This window comes from Falco rusticolus, chromosome 1 (assembly GCF_015220075.1).
Source record: "Falco rusticolus isolate bFalRus1 chromosome 1, bFalRus1.pri, whole genome shotgun sequence".
Classification (NCBI taxonomy): Eukaryota; Metazoa; Chordata; class Aves; order Falconiformes; family Falconidae; genus Falco; species Falco rusticolus.
Window position 1 is genome coordinate 51659985 of NC_051187.1, and position 21174 is coordinate 51681158.

The following is a 21174-nucleotide window of genomic DNA, read 5'->3' on the forward strand; positions in this document are numbered from 1 at the left end:
ACAGATAATAAAATATGAGAGCAGTAAAAACGTCTCACATTGAAATCTTTTTACCATATGGAAAAGTATCCAGGCAACATAATAACTAAAATTACCGTGTCTAACAACAGATAGTAGACTGTACTGTTGATAAATGGGATTTTATACAAGACAAACTGATTGCAACTAATCCATCACCCTTCTGTATAGTTCAGCGCTTTAACAGCCTTGAAACAGTACTTCTCCCAAGGCCTGATAATCTGCTGCAGCCCATTATTAATGGCTTCACGCACTCTCAGGTTCTCCTTACAACAGAAACTTTATTAGCACTACAAATGAATCTATTTTGTCAACAATGTACTCCAGCCCAGCTACCGGCCCCGATACTCTCGTTCTGCATCCTTTTTTTTTTTTTTTTTGCATAGACTGGGCTTCTGTTTGCTGGTTTTGTTCCCCCAGTTCCTTCACGGGAAGCAACACAGCCCGAACGCTTTAATAGGGGCTTTTGGAGAGGAAAGGTGTTATAAATCATCACTAATTTAGAAGTTCATTTTTAATGGGTTACATTTTATTTGCTTCAGTTAAACACCATTATTTACAGACACAAGTTAATAAAACACATCACAAAACAGTAAAATTTCAACAGCTAGTATTTATAGGTGCATAGATCATGCTCACTTTTTTTATATGTATGATACATATACATATATATAAAGCTCTCACAATAAGTCATCTCTGCACAGAAAGAATAGTCATAGGAAACAAATAAAAACTGTATCATAAACAATATCAAATTACTGACAGCCTATCAACAAAACATGTACAGAGTTAGAAATAAGCAGTAGACACTTAGGTGTTTTTATTTAATGTTTTCTTTTTAACTTTTAAACTTGAAGCCACAATATCCACAGCACAACAATGACCCTGCCAACCAGCTTTCATTTCAGCAGGAGGGAGATGCTGAAACAAGGTGGATGCAGTCACAGATACTCCAATCATTGCTGATGGAAGACTTCAAAATACACCGTAAAAACTGTAAAAAAATTTTACGACTGGGCACATTGGAACTCAGCACTTGTACAGGATGGGACATCTTTAGTAGTTAGTAGATTTCAGGAGATATAAAGGAAGAAAAGGACTCTCATGCTTCTGGTTCATAGTCTTGATACTCTTCCTAATGAGGAGAGCAGAAGTCAGCGCTACTAGTATTTTAGATAAATACATCCTACTTTCACTGCTTGTTGTAGTCCTAGTGGATTCAATGCCAAAATAGTATGGATAATCATCATGTGATCAGGATCTTGCAGTTTATTGTTACTTTGTCACACCTGCCAGATAGTGTACCTTACAAGCTGTGGTATTTACAGGAGAATTAGGCTTTTACAGCGATTAATACGTTGTTCAGCTGATCGTTACCAGAAGCTCATGAAACCACCCATGGCAATTCACTTGGAGAGGGAGCAGAACTACCTCTGGGCTGAATAGCACACCACATATTGCAGATACTGGTTCAAGTCAGTAAATAATTTAAATGTGTGTTTAACTACAGGTATGCGAGCAGCCCCCATACTTTCAGTGATATTCAGGCTGTTAGCAATTAAGCGTGCCTATAAATCTTTTATGGATCATGGCCTAAATATTTTATACCTCTCATTTTCAGTCTAATTATCTGTGCTACTGTAAAACTGACACTCCATCTACCAATGCATCACGCCAGACACTGTAGTAATAGTTCAGATAGTAGGTTCATAAAAACAACAAAATAATTTACTCCCATAATTGCATTAACAGTATAATAATGAATTATCATGCTTTACAAAGCATGATGCTTTGACAAGTGGCCAAGCTATCAATCTATGAAGATGCAGTTTTGCCCATACTCCTTATCAAACATAAGAAAAAAAAAATAGTTTACTGTGGATTACTTAGAAAGCCCAGCACAACTGTTTTGAAACACACACAATATTTTTCCTATTAAACTTCCTTATTATTGAGAAAGCAACAGATTTTCTGATTCCCAGCACTATACCTCTGGGAGATCTTGGCCAAAGAGACCATGTTTCTACTGTGCCCTCCCAGCATCAGCCTGTGCCAGGCTAACACAACTCGAGCGTGCAGTCCCCTCCTGTGCCCTTCTCCTACATGCATTCACAGCAAACACTACAACAGGTTTACCTCTGGAGGCATTTCATAAGCCTCATTCTCAGGATCCACAGGAACATCTGTATTATTCACCATTCCCTCCTGCAGGAAACCTTCTTCATTCTGCATTCAAAAATGGAAAGAAAAGCAACAGACTGTAACTGCTTGCCTCCTCATTTACACCAAAGCATGTCTTTCCTCCCCATCTGTGATTGACTTCTTGGCCTGTCCTTTGGTTGTGGGATGTTGCCAGTGATTGAAGAGCTGGAGGACATCAGCTCCAGAGAGATCTGCTCCATGTTCCACAAGGGCATCCACGCGGGGAATGACTACTATCATCTTTCCGAATAGCTGAAGTGCTGATACTCCATTTCTCTCTTGCCACAGACAGGCAAAGAAGTCAACCTGAACAAAAGAACAGTACCACCTCCAACCTGCTGAATATCTTTGGGAAATATTTTGTTCCCACAGAAAATGCTTTGGCCAAGTCACGAAACAAACCAAAACAAGATTTCTTGCTTCCTAAGAAACTGATCTGGGAAACACAATCCCACACAAATTGTTTAAGTAGGTTATCACATTAATTTCTGTTTAACTTCTCGGGGGAATACAGTTGCAGATATGCAAAAGTAGTTGTAAAAGCAGGCCAAAAAAATGGTTAGTATCAAGACGCACAAATGAAAAAGCAATTCAATTATCTATTTTTAATGTTGTAGACATCAATCCTCTCACGAATCATTTATTTTACAGTTTTAGCCTTTTCACAGTACATTTCAAAGTAGCAAGAAAAGGAAGAATTATAACTCCAGACTACTGCATGCTGGCTTTTTCTTTCAGTTTTAGAACTTAATTGTATTGGGAAAAGCTTTTTTCCTTTAATAGATAACACCTCTATATGTCTTATGCCAACCAGCACACTACTCTGTGCAGTGTTAGTATATGATACATGGCACTACCTGATACCCAGCTTCTTACACTTTTTATTGGGCATCTGCTATTGACCATTATAGCAGCGCTTCTACGTTATATAGCAATTTTGCTAAGAACTTCTTGGAATTCATGGGTTTGCAATGATGCAGGGAATAACTTGCTCAGTAAGATTACTTAAATTTTGTCCTAGAACTATAGATGCTATTTACCATCTGAAACAAACACAAATTATAAAGGAAAACAAACATTCCAACTGGGCCAATTCCCATAGTAGTTGTTACTACAGAAGTTCACAGAGAAGAAACTTTAATTTTGCCAGAACAAAGACTGCTGGAGTTCGTCCTGAACTGTAAAAAAAATTGATTTGAAAACAGGCAGAGTAGTTCAGTGGAACTATCATGACTATGCTGATTTATACCAGCTGCCAATCTAGACAGAAACGCACTAAAAAACAATTACAGACACTCAGGAAGAAATTAACTTAAAAAAACCCAAACAACACTGCAGGCTGGTATCACAGACAGAAATACAAAATTAAATAAGTCACAAACCTGACTAATGAGCTAATTCTTCAAAGCCTGCAAATTATAGGACAGTGATGCTAAATTAAGTTTAGGACACAGATGAAATGAGAGTAAGAGAAGCTCAACCTGAAACTCACCTCAGAGTTTAACACAAAATAAAAAACAATATGCAAAACAGGTGACCCTAAACCCTCTTTACCTTCACACCGTATTTATCATGCTTCTGCTGTTCACCATTTGCCACATACCAGCTCCTTTCTGTGGTTTAACCAGGTGACCTTAGTCATAACACTGTTCCTTACTTGCTGCAACTCTCCATGCACAAATTGTGACTTTATCTGCTAGATACAAATTCTTTTCTTCCTTGGTTCGGCCACCTTTTCTGGCACCGATGCAAGCGCATAAACACACGTTTTTCACACTCATCATCAAAATCCACGATGTGCAGAATTTATTTCCATTATGTGGATTCTTCTCTCTAGATCTTAATTCAGACTTCGGAAGGTCCAGTATGAAGATACCTGGTCTCATTGCTTCTCAGTGGGGCCAGATATGCTTTTTCCTTTAGAGGTAAACAGTATAATCTGTGTGGAATCAACGCCTACTCTTCTGCCAAGTTCCCTCCATGCATGTGCCTGCTACCAGTTAACAGTCTGCCCTGCTCTACGGCATAGATACAACGGACAAATTCCAAAAGTCAAGGGACACTGAAGAATAAGGTTGTTAATATCTTCATTTAGGCCCGTGTCTTCCAGAAAAATTAATAATTTTGGGTGTTCAACATGACAGGTAACTTTTTAAGCATGAAGTTATCAGAAAAACTGGGCCCAATTACATTTCTGCCCTGGCTTATTGTAACACTCGAGCTCCTAAGGTTATTTGATGTGCAATATTTAATTACCCTAGCTTCTAAGTCAATTTTTAGGAGTACTTACGCCTGCTTACTTTTATGAGAAGTAGCATCAATCCATATCAACTTTGACTGCAATAGCTAAATAGTGTGTGCACGATGCAAATTTTAAAGCTGTTACTGTGCACTTGATCTAATGTATCAGCTCTAAGGACCTACAGCTCCAGTCTACTACTCTCCTGCTTAATGCAAAATATAATTTAATTTCTGTTTCCCTCTATCATTAAGGAACAGCTTCGGCTAACAAGCAGTAGATCAAGTAACACTGTGCCCAAAATCAGTCTTGAGGTTGCACAAGGAAGAAAGCATGCAGCTTCATGATATCTGTAGCAGGAAAACAGATGGCGAGTGAAACTGCCAGGACCATTAGGAACGACGAAGACAAAGATTTGCCAACTGAATTTCAAAGAAGAGCTTCAAAGCTTGTACACTGTTTGTTAGGAATGTCTGCCACGGGTCTGGACTGTCCATCAGGATTACAGAGACACAATGCCTAAAAGGCCAAATTAATCATCTTCCCAAGTTCCTTCAGTGAGTTCAGGATGGAGATTCCTCTACAACTTCAAATAAAACAATCAGCAGCACTAGTGAAATACAACATCAATCACACCACCAATATTTTTTCAAATCAAGGAAATCATAAGCCACACCAAGCCATTAAGGGAGCTCTTTGCCTGGGACAGGCTTATCACCTTTGTCCAGCTGCAGAGAGTATACAAACACCACCTTTCATGTTGATGTCACTGCAGTTCAGACAAGAATGACATTACTCAAGGTCACATTTGTTACATTTAAATGTACAGTATAAGTGACCACATAATTTTTAGTGGAGGCTCTCTCTGCTTCTGATATACAATCCCTCCAAAGCTAGGATATCACAAAAGTAAACAACCACCCCCAGTAACACAGAACCATCTAAGGTACACCTTGTATCATTATTGACCTCCTTTAAAACAAAGAAATGCAATTTTATGTTCTCATGATCAATAATTCCATATCCCAATTCAGTTATGGAGAGGAAAAACATCCAACAGACCAACTCTTGTCTTAGTATGAAAGACAAGTTTTTCTCTTGAGGCCACCACCTCTGCTCTTAAACCATATAGAAGGGCATTTCCAGAGGAAAGATTTTTATTAGAAGGTCTGAAAAGCTAAACAAAAGCTTCTCGGAGATGAAGTCAGTTTTTAACTGGGGAGCGTGAGCTCTTTTGCAGGGAAAACCATTTAAAAAGGAAAAATTACAGCTCATGCAAAAAGCAAGGTATTAAAAGAACGGCAAAGGGAGGATGTCTGCCTGTCCCCTGAGGATACCCTTAAGAAAAAACAAATGTCCAAATCCATCTTGGTTTTAAGCACAGTCACTGGGTAAAACTTGTATTTCTACATCAGAGTCTGGTACCCTTAGACCCCGTATTATGGAAAGGAAGCTTTTGCAGCTAGCCAGAGCCCAGCACCCCACACTGCTGTTCAGGTACCAACAGCGGTGTCAGTCTGGGCTACCAGCACTCCTGCCTGACTTGACAAAACGTTGTGACTACCAGACCTGCATGGCCCAGAACTTGCACCCTCCCTGGAAAGGAACAGCTGCAGTGTATGCCCTGCTGCCCACAGCGTGCCGTGCTCTCTCCTTTGGAGGAGCAACCGGTGTCATCGTATAAACAAACTGGCTTCCCTTGACAGTGTCCCATCCCTGTGAAGTGGTACATTTGCATGACCCTAGACACCAGTTCTGACTCAAGGAACAGGTACAAACCCACTGGTATACAAGAGTGGCAAAAATAAGAGGTGAAGTGGAACTTACATGCTGCAGTGGATACAAAACATTGATGGCAACGCCTTTACTATGGGAATGAAACCTGCTAAGCTGTGTGGTTAACAATGTGAAATGACCCACTTTTGAAATAAAATAGTAGTCCAATTAAGAAGTCTTCCCAACTAAAATGTCTTCCTGAAGTCCTGGCCCTGTGTCAGTTATAGCGTATTTGCCAAAACTTCAGGCCTATTCCTTTTACCAGGAAAACATCACCAAATGGGTTTGTCTTATTTCAGTGTTTTTGGTGAAAATTACACCCCATTCTTTCTCTTCACCCTCCTTCCCACCTCATAATGCTCTTGGTGGAAGGGGAGACACTGTTTAAGATCCCCTACACATGGAAAACATACGACATAGTCTGCTCATGGTACCACATCTATGCCACACCAATCTGGCAAAATGGTCACATTCAGAGAGCATGACTTGGTCCTCTTGGTGACATGTCTTTGAATGCCATGTTGTTACCATCAGAAATACATTATTTTTATCTGAAGTCATGGATAAAAGCAACTTCAAAAAGAAGCACTGTAATTGTAACTTAGCAGCTGATCTAAGCATTGTAATTTACTATCTCTCTGGCTGGTAACATGGTTTTTTTTCTTTCCATTAAAAATGCTGAAGGAGTCTTACAGTCACATAGATTCTCATGATTACTGGAGACTAATTCATTCTGGAATGATTCCATATTCCCACATACATAAACCAGGCCACTGAAGCGTCAGCTCTTACAACGTTTATACTGGCAAGAGGAGACCACCCTGGAAGTCACTTCCACTCACCACAGAGGTCAGAAGGCACCTCCAGAGATCATCTAGTCCAACCTCCCAGCTCAGAGCAGGGTCACCTAGAGCAGCTTGCTCACGGCTGTGCCTGTTTGGGTTTTGACCATCCCCACAGGTGGAGACTCCACAATCTCGCTGGATAACCTGGTCCAGTGTTTGACTACTTGCACACTGAAAATGCGTTTTTCCCCTTACATTTAAATAGAGTTTCCTGCATTTCAGTTAGTGCCCGCTGCCTCCTGCCATTTCACTGGGAACTGCTGAAGAGTCTGGTTCAATCTCCTTTACCACCACGCCAATCAGGTATTTATACACGTTGATAGCCTCCCCCCATAAACTTTCACGTTTGTGTTGTTTCACACTTGCTGATTTTCTGTCAGTTCTTGAGACCTCTACGTGTTTTCCCATGCAGATATTGTGGGAGGATTTTCTCTTCAGTAGAAAGCTCTACCAGCCAAATTCAATCATATACATTAAAACAAGGTGAGGCTTGCCTCAAACACCTAACAAATTAATGTTATTTGAGAAGTCATAGTTAATTTCAGAAAAATAGATTATTATAAACTCAATGAGCACTGGTCACACTACATCACTTGCCAGTCTGTTATTGAGTGTTTCTGTAATTACTGACTCGCTGTGAATCAAGAGAAGAGGTGCAATGGAAAAAGCAGCAAACTAGGATATGGAAAAAATCTGGTTTACAAGAAAATTTTGGCACACCTCTTCTGTAAAGACATTTAAAGTCCGTTTTGGAAAGTCCTTTGAGACCTGCAATGATATGTCCCATACAAAGCATTTTTAATGCAGTCCAGTTTGTTGTACATACACACCGGCTGGTACCTCGGAGAGCTTGAAATAAAAATAGGAATATAAAAAATATATTAAAAAAATCACATCCAAAAGCATTGGATGCAAAATTACCAAGTACCGATAGGTCAGAGTAAGAGTAGTATTGCCTTATACTGTATTTTGAACCCTGTGCACACCAAGGACAGAACTGGCAGGACATGGGATGTGATGCTCGGTGGCAGGACAGGGGATGTGATGCCTGATGAACAAGCCCAACCAGTGCTTTCACAACTGCAACAGAGTGGGAGTTTCACAACAACAGAGAGGACTGTCCCATGAGGGAATGTGACATTCCTCAAGCTCACCAACCGGTCCAAGTAGCTCAGCCGGAGAAGCCGCCGAGCCTGGTTCCTGCCTGCCTGACAGCTGTGGTCACATACAACTCTGTGAGCCTGGATATTAAGTCTATCCCAGTACTAGTGAATTATTGAATTTGTTGCTGTTACAGTCTGGATAGTTGTACTACTAATCTGTCTTTATTACCACACCATCATTTAGAGATAAACTGTTTATCCCTAAAGCTGTTGGCCTTGTGCCTGTTACCATGTCCCAGAGCGTTTGTAACTCAGCAGGGCTGCCTTAAGCCCTTACAACTGGTAACTGAATATCCCTCCAGCCTGACTAAACCCAATTCATTTTGGTATTATGCACCCTGAAAGGAATTTCTTCAGGAACTGTCAGTCATTACATGGTGGAGTTTAAAGAAAAATGTTGGGTTTCCTTATGTATATCCTCAGTGCAGCTGTCACACATACTGCCCAAACTCACCTTTTGCTACAATCTGAACAGAAATTCACTGTGCCAACAGGCTTACAATTCCCCTTTGAAAAGAAAATAATTTGTATCCTTTCTTCTCCACCAAATATCAGGATACTTAGGGGCTGGATATTGAACCTAAGTGAACTGATTTTTCACAGGTATTTTGACCATAAAGCTCAACTTATCCAAAGGGAGAAAAACCCTTGAACAAAACATCAAATTCCCAACAACATAAAAAAAAAAAAAAAAAAGGCTAAGATGGCCTCAATTTATTTACTTTCCTTGTCCTAAGGTATTAGATATACCGAGCTGACTGGTTATAACTGAGTTGCCAGGTCAGCTTAGGATGCTCTAAAGCTCCTGCTCGCTCACTGCCTTTAAGCTCAACTGTGAATGATAAAGCATCAGCAGCAGTCTAGAGGTTTTACCCTGGAGATACAGAGAGGAAACATACCTGTGCACTAGCCAGAAAAAAATGGACTGTTTTAATTATCCCTAAGCTAAACACCTAAGTGAAGGAAATGACGAGAAAGCAGTATGTGTGAAGGAAACTACCTGTTCCAGTGCACAACTCATTTAGAGTACCAATAACGGGGTGAGACTACTGCCCTCCTCCTTAAACAGAGTGGAAGTGAACAAGGGACATTTAATTAAACAAATAAACATCAGTGCAGTAGCACACTTTCAATGAAAGGCTAACATAGTGACTGCAAGTGCTACAGGCTGCATTTTGGTTCATGTTTTTATGCCCTTCAGTTGGCAATGACAAAAGTGAAAAGGGTAAAAACTGAGGCCAATGGAGAGAGGAACGAAAGTGAAGATTGTCTAAGTGTCTGTGGTTACAGGTCCGTCTTGGTGTCCATAAATAGCTGGAAATGCTGTTTACAGCAATTTATGAACTGTTGTAAATTTTTAGAAAACCAAATTTAAATACAACATAGATTGTGTAAATTTTTGTTTCCTTCCTTTTTAAATTCCCCAGTTGGTATTACTTGTAAAGATGAGACTCAATTCAGTTCAGAGCACAACAGGAACATTTCTGTGAGCTATCAACTTTCCTCAGACTCAGATTCATGTTTTGCATTAACTAGGGTGGTAAAATACCTAATTAGAGCTGCTGGTGTGTCCCTATTTGCTGATAAACAGATGCAGATTACATGGACAACCCACCTGTTGCCCAGGTCAGACCAGCAGCTCATATGAGTCCTAAAGTGATGGACACATGCATTAATGACAGGTGACTTAAAATAACAGGTTGCCTAGGGGCTGAGTCAATGTGCCACCAGCAACACCATGTAAATGCATCCACAACACACAGCCCTTTCAGCTTCATCCTTTTCAGCTTCCCAAATCTACGGTGACAGTGAAAACCCCACAGGTAGGGGAGGCAGGGGGGAACGCTAGAGCTTTCCATTTAGAAAGACAGTAATTTCTGATTGCAAAATAGTGGGAATGATACATGCTAACTGAACATCACACCGGGGATGCAGTCACAGCTGTGCCTTGCTTGACGTTCTCATGAACAAGGTAAAGAAGCATAGGTCAATAAAAATGTTTTAGGGTAATTGATCTGCTCAAACAATATCCACTATCAGCATCGTGATTTACACTCTCAGAAATGAAGTTTCAGAGTGCAGTTTCACAGAAACCTTGAGTTCAGTAATATCAAAATCTTCAATAAAGATTTGGAAGAAGGACCAAGGACTGCACTTAACCGTATGCTCAGTCTTACACATTAAGAAGGCACAAGAAACAGCCTGAATTTATTTTTAATTAATTGTACTACAATAATTTAAAGATACTCTGACAAAACCAAGTGATTGAAATAAATACGATGCAGCTCAATTGGAAAAGGTGTTAATACGCTGCACTTTGGCACTCACCAAATCAAAGAGGAAGGGCAGAAAAGAATCACCAAGTCAAAGAGTAACATAAGCCAGCCATGTCATGTTATACAAAAAATACAAGCCATTCCCTCATGTATTACCAAGGCGAGTGAGGTAATCCACTTGGTCTAATCTAGCCCAAGGGTGCTTTCTCCCGAGTACAGAATTCAGTCTACACAATGCACTTTGGGGATGCCAGGAGATCCCAAAGGACAGCAGGAACGACCACATCCGAGAGCAGAGAGGAAAGATGAAGGAAATTGTCAGGAAAGCATAAGTGATCTAGGTTTATATAATCCTAAAGGAATAATTTAATTAGAAGTCTTTAAGACCAGCCTACATCTGTCAGGGGCTCCATGGGATTAGCTAAACCCACACATCCTCCTGCAGCAATGGAGGATTCTGCAATCTGTATGAACCCATCACCAAGAGAGACCACTGAGGATGATAACCTGAGCTTTGCCTTCATTAAACAGAACTGGAACATAACAATACATGATCTTGACTGATCATGTTAACTAAACCAGTGGTACACATCAGCTTTGCAGTTAGCATAAAAATGAGCAACCCTGTTCAGATTTGGCTCCAGTAAGTCGGTAAATACGATTTTAAGCAGCATGGTCCCAGTCAAAGCTGCAAAGTGTTTTTACCGTACTTCGTTGAAAAGTGTTTGGATATCATAACCGTATTCCAACATTACGTAACTTTTAATGTAGCTAAACTCCAGAAGTTACTGTATAGACTCCATGAGTATATACTTTCTTACCTAAAAGACAAAATTAAGGGAGGAAAACAAGTTCCCTCTAAAAGAATTCTCCAGTCACACAAACAGTACATTCAATGCTGTATTACCTAAAAGAGCAGCCTCTAAACCATAGTTATTTCTCCTTGTCTTAGAAAAAGTCCCCTATAGAGAACTGCAGGACCAGTCACCCTTTAGCATCATAAAGAGCACAAGTACCCGCTCCGTTACGCACAGCCCCAGTGACAGCACATGGCGGTTCTGTGCCCCACCTTGTCTGAGTGTACTCACAAAGCAATGAAGTAACTGCACTAATTTCCAATGAAGTTTTTAAAGAAAGAGATCTCTACAAGTAGTGGAAAGCAGGTAGGGTTTTCTCGCTTTTGCTTTTCTCTACAGTGTGAGTGGATAAGCTAATGCAATCAGCATTGACTCATTTGCTTTTACTCTCCAGCACATTGAGCTGTGGGCTGACAGAAGAGCTAGTGGCAGCACAGTCACCTTCAAAGGCTGTAATTGATTGACAGGACATGCTGATCATGCAGTTGTTACCCTTCAGTTATTACCAGCTAGCATCTCTCTAAAGCATTCCTTCAATTACAACCTATTATAGCACTTCACCTAGCTGGGGAATTCTAAAATATGTTTCTTCTAAGCAAGAAACCAGCACTTGCTCTGACAAACACCTGCAACAATTTTTTTAACTATAAATGTTTTGGGAGTATTTCCTGCAATTGATTCAGCAGCAGATCAAAACACTACAAAAGAAGAGTCAGCCTGCATTTTAAAATTTATATTCTTGAAATATCACCCTCCATCTCGAAGCAAGCATACAACTGTTCAGAGCTTTCACTTGCATCGGGGAAGACTACTTCACAGTCCAGTGGCATGAAACACAAACATCTCTTCAGCTTATTCTTGCGTAGAAGAAAAAAATATTTTCAACTAATGGAAAGAATTATTTAATAGAGTTTACTTAGTAAGGTGTAGAAGGTGTGGAGGCTTTTAAAGGACTAGTCCTTAAATATACAATACTTGAGTGTGTTTTCTTTCCCTCCTCCTGCGACACTGTTATCTTTGCTTTTCATTTCTGCCTTAGAAGAAGGAAAGCGTCAGACCAAACTCTGCTATCCTCTGCACTGCGTGAGTCAGCTCAAAGTAAAACAGTCTTTCCCAGGTCAAATTCTGCTCTTACCTATGTCAGTATAAGCCTGGTGTAACTCTTCACCTCACAGTAAGCCATTTTTGAACTCATACCTGTACTGAGAGCAGCCTGTTTTTATGATCCTCTTTACAGACATTTGCTGCTGTTCCAAAAGGGACATACCATAAAAATATTCACTACTTCTTCATATATAGAAAATTGTAAGAGTGCAAGTTTGAATGGCCTTGTGGAGTCACCTGAGTCACAGGTTCAGCTTTCCCCAAAATCATTCCCAACAGACGCCTGGGAAAAGCCCCATTAAAAGCCTCCAGTGACAAAAATTCTGCAGCATCTCTAGATAACCTAATCCTTCATTTAATTACTGCTACCATTAGCATCTTTCCTGCTGTCTAATTTTCATCTCCCTCACTACCATTTAGCTCCAGTATTCCTAGTCTATTCCCATTGGACACAGCCCCCTTTCTCTCTGTAGCAAGGTTTTGATACTGGAAAAACTGTTACCCTGACTCATTTCAGCTTCTCTGGACTAAGCCAGCTTGCTCTGTCCACACGATACGGTTAGGGAAAACCCACTGAGCATCCACTACCCTTCGTGCCTGGTGCTCACTGGTGAGAACTGCACACAGGGTAAGTCTTGCTAGAGCCTGGATGTGGCTGCTTGGTGTAGGGCAGAGACGCTGCCCATCGGGCAGACAGACGAGAAGGAGGGCAAGCCCCAGCTCGCTCTAACATCAGAAAACTACCTCATCTAGTGTGGGCTGATGATCTCCTCCTCAGCCATAGATGAAGCTTCAAAGGGGAATTGTTACTGTGCTGCTTTTACCAGAAAGAGCCTTCTATTAATAAACTCCATCAAACCACTTGAAATTAAAACGCAGAGCGGTTTCTAAAGGATCAAAGAAGCACAGAACATTAGTTGTCAGAACTGTTCAAATGACACTTTCCCTCTGGTCCTTTCTTGTTAATCACAGTAGCTCCTCAAACTTCACGAGCTAAGCGGGGGTCTGCCCTCTGCACCCAGGAATGCACTGGATTCACAGCAAAGTAATCACCGTAAACTGCTACTAATCACACTCCAGCCACCGCCCCATTCATATTTAAGCATACAAGAGGAAAAATTGATGCATATGCACCGTAAATGTAGCACACAAAAAAGCAGTTGAGGTAAAGCATTCATTCTGTTTGCTACATCCAGAACAGCAGGGTAAAACTACATTTCTGTCAAGAAGTTTTGAGCGAAATACTGCTTTGCAGTTGTATTCATTACACCCTCTACTTAGGGAATAAATACAAAACTAAGACCAAACCACTTTTCTTCAAATTCATGGTGTAACAGTCAGATGCATGTGATTTATGGAAGTTCAGATGAATTCTGAAGTTGTGGAAGAATAATTTCATGCAAGTCATGCCAATGAGAATGAGTATCAAAGCTTATTCTATAGTGATGAGGGTGCTCAGTTAAAACAGTAGAGGAACTGAGGGAACACACGTAGCAAATCCGTTACAGTCAGTACAGTTCTTTCTTCTACAAGCCACATTGCAGTTCCTGCAATGAACACCGACATGCTGCCCAGAGCCACACAGTATCTTCACCATTTAGGTTCTCACTATGGTGGAGTTTTTTCCTATTTTAAGTACTGAGGATGATGCAAAGACTGACAGGATAAGTCCATGCTCCAGAAAAAAAGATATGCATTTATTATATGACTCCCTGTAGTTTGAAAACAACACAAAAACCTGTCAGCTACCAGTCATAAAGACGTTTCTATACATGTGCTGCTCAGTGAACATTTAGATAAGAATGACAGCCAGATCTTAAGAATCACCCATGCAGACCTGAACACAAACAACACACTTGCATGATTGCCACAGCCAGATGCCCAAATGTTTGCAAATGCTTAGGAAATATCAGTTAGACACCCAGCTGGTGTATTTATGTGCAAATGCTGTTCTAGAAGGGAGCCATACTAGAAAATACTTGTGTGGAATACAAGGCTAAAAGTAAATGTAGTTTGCCACGAACAAACAAACGAAATTAAATTCAGCAGTATGCTATATCGTCATCTTTTAGTCACGATTTCCAAATAATTTTGTTTCTCTTATCCTTTAGTTTATATGGTAAGTATTTGCGCATTCCCATCATAGGAGTATTTCAATGGTTGTCATTAAAAGCATGATAATTTTTGCAGTGGTTTAGCATAAAGCCCGTTGACGTGTTTACTATTTCATAACAAGCACTGTTCAACAAGCACATTCGATGAGAAACCACGCTACTGAAAATAGCAGTGACTTCTGTTATACATCTGCATCCTTTCTGTAAGGTCAAGCAACAAACCAACGGGTCCTTATTCTCCAGTTTAGCTGCCCATCTGCCGAGAATTATCAAAGACAGGCAGTGGCGTTAGAAATTGCAACAGTGACTGCTCTAACATTATTAGTCCCTTTCCTATACTTGCAACATTCCAAACGTATCTATGTGTAAAGTGTGGATCCTTAGTGGGCTACATTTATCTCAAGAGAGACACTTCTGTCAGGATGTGCCTTGGATCATCTAGCATCCTCAAAAAGTTATTTACAGAATAATAACTAGTATCACAACTATTCAGAAGCATTTTCATGAATGGATTCATGCAGAAAAGGAATTCAACACATTCTTTGCAACAACAACAAAAGTATACTGTATGTAAGCAATCTGACAAGAGAAACTTAAAACAACATTACTAATGAAAGTTTAAAAGTTGATCTACTTGAACTCATTTTTATACATTCAAATTCATATAACCCATATTCAGAAAAGATTTTCAAGCATACACTTAACCAAGTAGTTAGTTCCATGGAAGTCAATGCTGTTACATAGGTTTAATACTAAAATAACACTGCAGTAAATCAAGAACTACCTTCAGAAATCTGAAGTGTTTCAAGTGTCAAAACCAAACTACTTAATATGATAAAGAACGGCATCTCTGAAGTCTGATGCAAACCATTTTTATCCAGCGAGATGGACAGATTCAGCATTTACCCATCTGTAATTTCCCACATTAAGTCAGTGACAAGAAAGCTCTGCTACCATCCCCTCAACACAATGGGAACATTAAGATTCACATATAAAAGGACAGCACTCACGCAAAGTGTGTTCCTAATACACGTTTCAATAGCCCTGTGGAAACAAAGATTTACGTAAGGCAAAGCAAACTTGGGAGACAATATCCTGTAGTGAACAGTTGCTGGAGGAAGCAGAATCCCTTCAGCGCTGAACTTGGTTTTTTATACTGCTGCTAATTCCCTGTGCAAAAGAAAAATGCTGCAGTGCTTTGTGTTGTGTGGGTGATGCTCCCGTTTCCCAGCTGAGTTAGGCTCAACGTTTATAGCAGGGGTGAAGGATTCTAAATTGGCTTGTACCGTGACTCAGTGATCACTGCACAAGTGGGAGGACTTCAAGCATTTGACATTGCTTATATTCTTGCTGTCACAAATGCAAATGTTAGAAAATTTAAACTCAATTTTTATCTTGTCATTTTAAAATCCTAGAAGGGACCTTTGACCATTCAGCAGCTTGTTAAATATTTACCAGTCAGGAAGAAAGGACATTTTTTTTTCTTCCATGATTGTTTAACTGGTTTGAAATCTAACACATATTCCTTCATGTGAATACAATGTATCACTATTTGCCCATTTCTCCAGGGGAGGAAAAAAAATCCTCAAATTAAAAATTGATCTGTCTCCTAAATAATGAAAAAAGAAAACAGAATTAATATAAGCAGACAGAAGATGGGGTTGTGAACCCCACAGCTACACAATCTATATGCACAGAACCTATGCACATCTTGCGGGCTTCTGTGAAATAAATTTTAATGGCTGTGTCCCCTTTCAAAGCTAAGTGCCTTGCGAATAGTGGCTGGAGACACGCTCATCTCACAGAACACAGAATTACTAACCACTTCAGAGGTGTAGGATGCCCAGTCCTGTGGGCACCAATGCCCTAAAGCACTTGAACACGTTAATCCCATTGAAGTGTGTGTGATTGCTTTTCATCATTGTACTAATCACACACTATGAAAATGTGTGTCTCTAACCGAGGAGCTGAAGTTAAAACACCTGGGAGCACTGCTGCTCAGTCTCCCTGCTCTGTCAGCAACCTAAGCAACCTAAAGGAGAGGTGGCTCCTCCACCCTCCCACACAAACCCTCTCCCATGCTCATTAGCGTGTCTATTATATTAGTGACTCATCTACATTGTAAAGCACCAGTTCAGACTTTCCATTAATCACCTTAAGCATGCTGGCTTCTGCAGTTTGCTCGGAATCCCTGCTCTAGGAATAATTCTGGCCTTGCACTGGAGCAATGACTTCGTAACTTCACAGAAAATACCTTATGGTCAGAATCCTTTTTTTATTCAGCCCAGTGCTGGCTGTCTCCTGGATATTTGCTACCAGCCAAAATATTGCCTTCTAAATGTGGCTGTTAAATTGCATGGGTGCCCACTGGTGCATTCCCAGTGATGGACTTGTACAGAGAATTAGTCCTATACAGAGAAATAGCCTACCGTGCCAGCAGAGAAAGCTCCAACTAGAGCTTGTTTGACAGTAAGAAAAATCTGGAGGAAATAATGAATGCACTGTACTGCAAACTGATATATCCTTCATGGGAAGAAAACAAATCTCCTTCAAAATATTCTGCAAAAGGGCTCTATAAGGATGAGGAAGCCACTGAGAAGAGCTGCAGGTTTTGAGGAGCAGCACTGACTTTTGATGGACTACTGCCATTTTCTCCCACATTCCCAGTCACCACTAGATTAGATTCACAGCTCCTTCTTTACATCCCTTTCAGTTTCAGTGGTTTCTTAATTTTTTCTGTAACAACTTCATTTTATCCCATTTGACAAGTGACCTTTTCTAATTAATGCTAACTACAATGTAACTTGGCCTCATATTGCAGATTAAAACAGGTTTTGCACAAATATACACCATGGCAAAGCGCATGTAAGCAAAAACTAACGTGTGACTGACGTAAATTTAATGTCCACCCATCAGTTAGCCCATCAATTTGTTCTCTTATAAAACTTCAGAACCGCTGTCAATCATGCAGACAGCTCAAGAGGCTTTATCACAGCGACTAACAGAATAACCCTCCCTCCTAACTTCCTACACTGAAACGTGTACCATTTTATAGAGATTAGAGCTCAGACACAGGGGCACAAGAAACTTGATAGATACGTGATGTATCAAGGCTGTACTACTCCTTGACATACTACTGTCTTAAAATCTGTAATTTCTAGGTATCTAGAACCCTATACTCAGCAGGTGTATATCAGAGCACTTGCGCTGACTTTAGACACCATGATCAATCACTTATCCACCAAGACTGTAATTTACCCCAAATCATTGCAACTCTAAAAGCAAAATTCATTAAGGCTACAAATCTTCTTGGAGAGGCTTTTGTACAGTTCTAACTGAACACTCAGATCTAAGATTTAATTAACTGGCATATAAAACACTGATGCAGTTTCAGAGGAAGACTAGTCAATCATAGAGTTACAGTGTCATTTGAATTCTCCCAGTACATACACATTAAAGAGCTGAGATACTCTTGATTTGGCATAAACTGTTTACGCTGTGTGAAGGCAGATAATTTTGGTAGGGACTCAGTTCTGAGTGATCTCACTTGTTCTTCCGAAAGACAGAAGCTTTCAGATTCCATAGCAGCTGATGGAGTTTTGCTTGTACACAAAGCAAAACTAGATTTATTAGCTAGTTTATACAGTGAACGTACCAATGGAAAGAGATGCAAAACCCCAAGAACACTATTAACATAAAACCCAAACCTCACATTAATGAATACACAGAGTTCCATGAAAAAAAAAAAAAAAGGTAAATATTTTCTTAATATTATAAAGCTGATGAAAGTCTCCAACATTGAAGGAAAAGTAACTTCGAGTAACAGAAGTTTAATGATGAGAGTGATCCTAGGAGAGGAAACGCTTGTTTTGTCCATCTGTGAGGGCTCATACTGCAGCTGTTCATCACTTCCTGGGTTTTACTCTGTGAAAAATAATAATCATATGGAAATCTAGTCTCTCCCTTCTCAGTAACCACAGCTGAAACAGTTATTTGGGTATTAGGTTTTGGGCTTGTGTGGCCTAGTGACAATTCCTTATTTTTATCTTCTTTTGTCAAACCCATCATAACTGCTTTTCAGTGAGACAGTTTTAAATGGTTGTATTTTATTTTGTTTTAAGTCTGGTGAGCAATTTCCACCTCCAGATTATAAAATGCAGCATTTAAAGTGCTAATGCTTGTCTGAGAAATTTCAAACATTAAATTCAGAGAAGAAAATACTATAGCAATATACATCTGTTTGGGAGTGATGCAGATTTTGTAACAATGGGCCAGGAAAAAATAGGTGTCATCGAGCACCTGGTCCAAAAAGCTTGCAGAAAAACATTCTTGAACCACAAAGGTTTTCTGAAATATTTCTGACTTCCATTAATACTCACTCATTTTGCTTCCTTTGTACAGTCAAGGCAGAACATTCGCAACTTTATCTGAAAGCTTTACAGCACCAACTGATGTGACAACTCAGCTGTCACTCTGCAATGAGCAACTACTAATGTTTAATTTGAGGAATATTTCCCTGTGGTATGATAAACAAGAAAACTGGAAATAAATGACCTTCTGAATAAACAAAATAAATCAACACAGTAACCCAGGCATCAGCTGAAAAAGCATTTTTGTATCTTTTGAGGCACCAAATGCCAGAGAGTTGGTTAACTCCAGCTCAAGTGGTCTGCTTCAGCCAAGCCAAAGGCACGGATAGACCTTCATGTATGGCGCTCTCCACAAAGGAAGAGGAAAGCTTCATTGGGGACTGTGGCTGCCAGATTGAACCCACAAAAGCCTGTAACACCACCAAGACTAGGCGTACCATGCTAAGTGGGTAATTCCCTAGCACTTGTGTCTTGGAAAACCACTCAATTTGCTTCCACAGGACACGTGGCTGCAGCTAGCCCAAAGCGTTCATTCCTCCTCTTGCCTGCCTAAAAACAAATACCTTTCTGGCACAGATGTGGCTGAGCACAGAGAACAACCTGCTTTTATACATGCTACATGAGTGACACATCTTGCTGTCAGATGACATCCTGAGACTTGAACTCATCACAGCAAGGGGCAGGCCACAGCTGACAGATCTCCCAGCCACAATCACTTCATGTCTCAGGTGGCTTTGCTCTTCTGCTTGAAATACAATTTCCTTTTCAGCTTTTGGGATTTTTTTTTTTTCACTTCAGGATCACAAGCCACAAACCCAGCAGCCATGTGTTGCCTGCCCCTCAATGTCAGAGCTCCTCTAGCAGACGGTCCCCTCAGCAAGGACCTCACCATCCCCGTCTCACTGTACTTCTCACCTCGGATAAGAGCAGTCCTCCGAGGCCAGTCAGCACTGACCTGCTGCAGTGAACAGTCCCCTCCCGTTACACAGGAAGATGTCCTGTCCCAAAGAGCCAGACCTTTGGAAGTGATGAAGCTTCTCTCTTCCGCATCCCCAAAGGACCACCTACCCTGCGCTCCGAGCCTTACAGTCACTGCTGGATGGCTGTCAGTGCAACACCTCCAGCACTGGTCCCGTGGCTGAAGACTACCGAAATGCAATACTGACCGGACCTGCAATATCACTCAACACGGTATTTCCAGTTTGGGGAACATCTTTGCTGTTGCTCTACCACTTTAATTCCACATTTTAATTCACCCTGAGACTTGAAATCTCAGTAAACTACTAGTAGGTGTTTAAGCATCCCAGCACTGTAAGAGTATTTACCAAAATACTAAAGGAGCTTTCCAGTTCAAATAAAACAACGTTTTACCCCCCCCTCCCACAATACTTTGCTTTAGTCGCAACAATCTGACACTGCTCAACAGCTCATATTTCACCAATTGCAAATTAAAAGATGTCTTTCTACATGGGAGTTTAACAAAGTAATTAACTCTAGCTGCTGAGCTTGCCAAAATGCTGAGTGAACTCACCCTACAGAAATCACAGACTGAGTTTCCACTGGAAAGTTTTGCTGGATTAATTGCACATCCTGGGATCATGAAACCAGTCCATCTTTATTGATACATCCATACCAGCAGCAACTCTCAATGTAGTTCTGCTGCCAGTATAGCGTACTCTGATAAGCTTCCTTAAATTAAAACTTCTCCCGCCTGCTAAAAGCTAGGTTGACATTTGGGATGAAGTTGCTCAAAGAGCTATACCAGTATGTCTGTCTTCTAAATATAATCTTTCCTCAGACATCTATCACAACCTCTCATGGTACACACGGAATCTGTTCAAGCTTTCCATACATACAGTGACAAATCTAACTCTGTGTTTGCCAGGCTGGGGACAGTATAGGTCTGCTGGCACTTAAACAACATTTCTTTCCTCTCCCATTGATTAGATTGCATAGTTAGTGGTTTTCTCACAGTGCCACATGACTGCCGAGAAAGCCTTTTTCGAAGTCTGTAAAGTTCACAGGCAAAAACTGCCCTTTGATGCCTGCTCTTTACAACCTGCACAGCAAGAACAGTCCCTCCCCTAGCCAGCCTCTGTTTCCCAGGCTCTTTCTTGAGGTTCACTTGACACGTGGAGTGATGAGCTTTGCACTGCTAAAAAGCCAAATAATCCCAGAGGCTCGCCATAGTTATGAAGTCAAGGGTATGC

The 21174-nt window shown here is 40.5% G+C and overlaps 1 protein-coding gene across 3 annotated transcripts in view; it reads right to left on the reverse strand.

The window, feature by feature from the left end:
• Nucleotides 1-525: 525 nt before the first annotated feature.
• SNCA (synuclein alpha) overlaps nt 526-21174 on the reverse strand; it is a 71148-nt gene continuing 50499 nt past the window's right edge. For all 3 annotated transcript variants that reach the window (XM_037379331.1, XM_037379341.1, XM_037379350.1), the window contains exons 5-6: nt 2155-2244; nt 526-1153 (exon numbers count right to left, since the gene is read on the reverse strand). In XM_037379331.1, coding sequence (XP_037235228.1) covers nt 1121-1153; nt 2155-2244 — 123 coding nt within the window. In that variant the 3' untranslated portion in view covers nt 526-1120. The remainder of the gene's footprint in view (nt 1154-2154; nt 2245-21174) is intronic.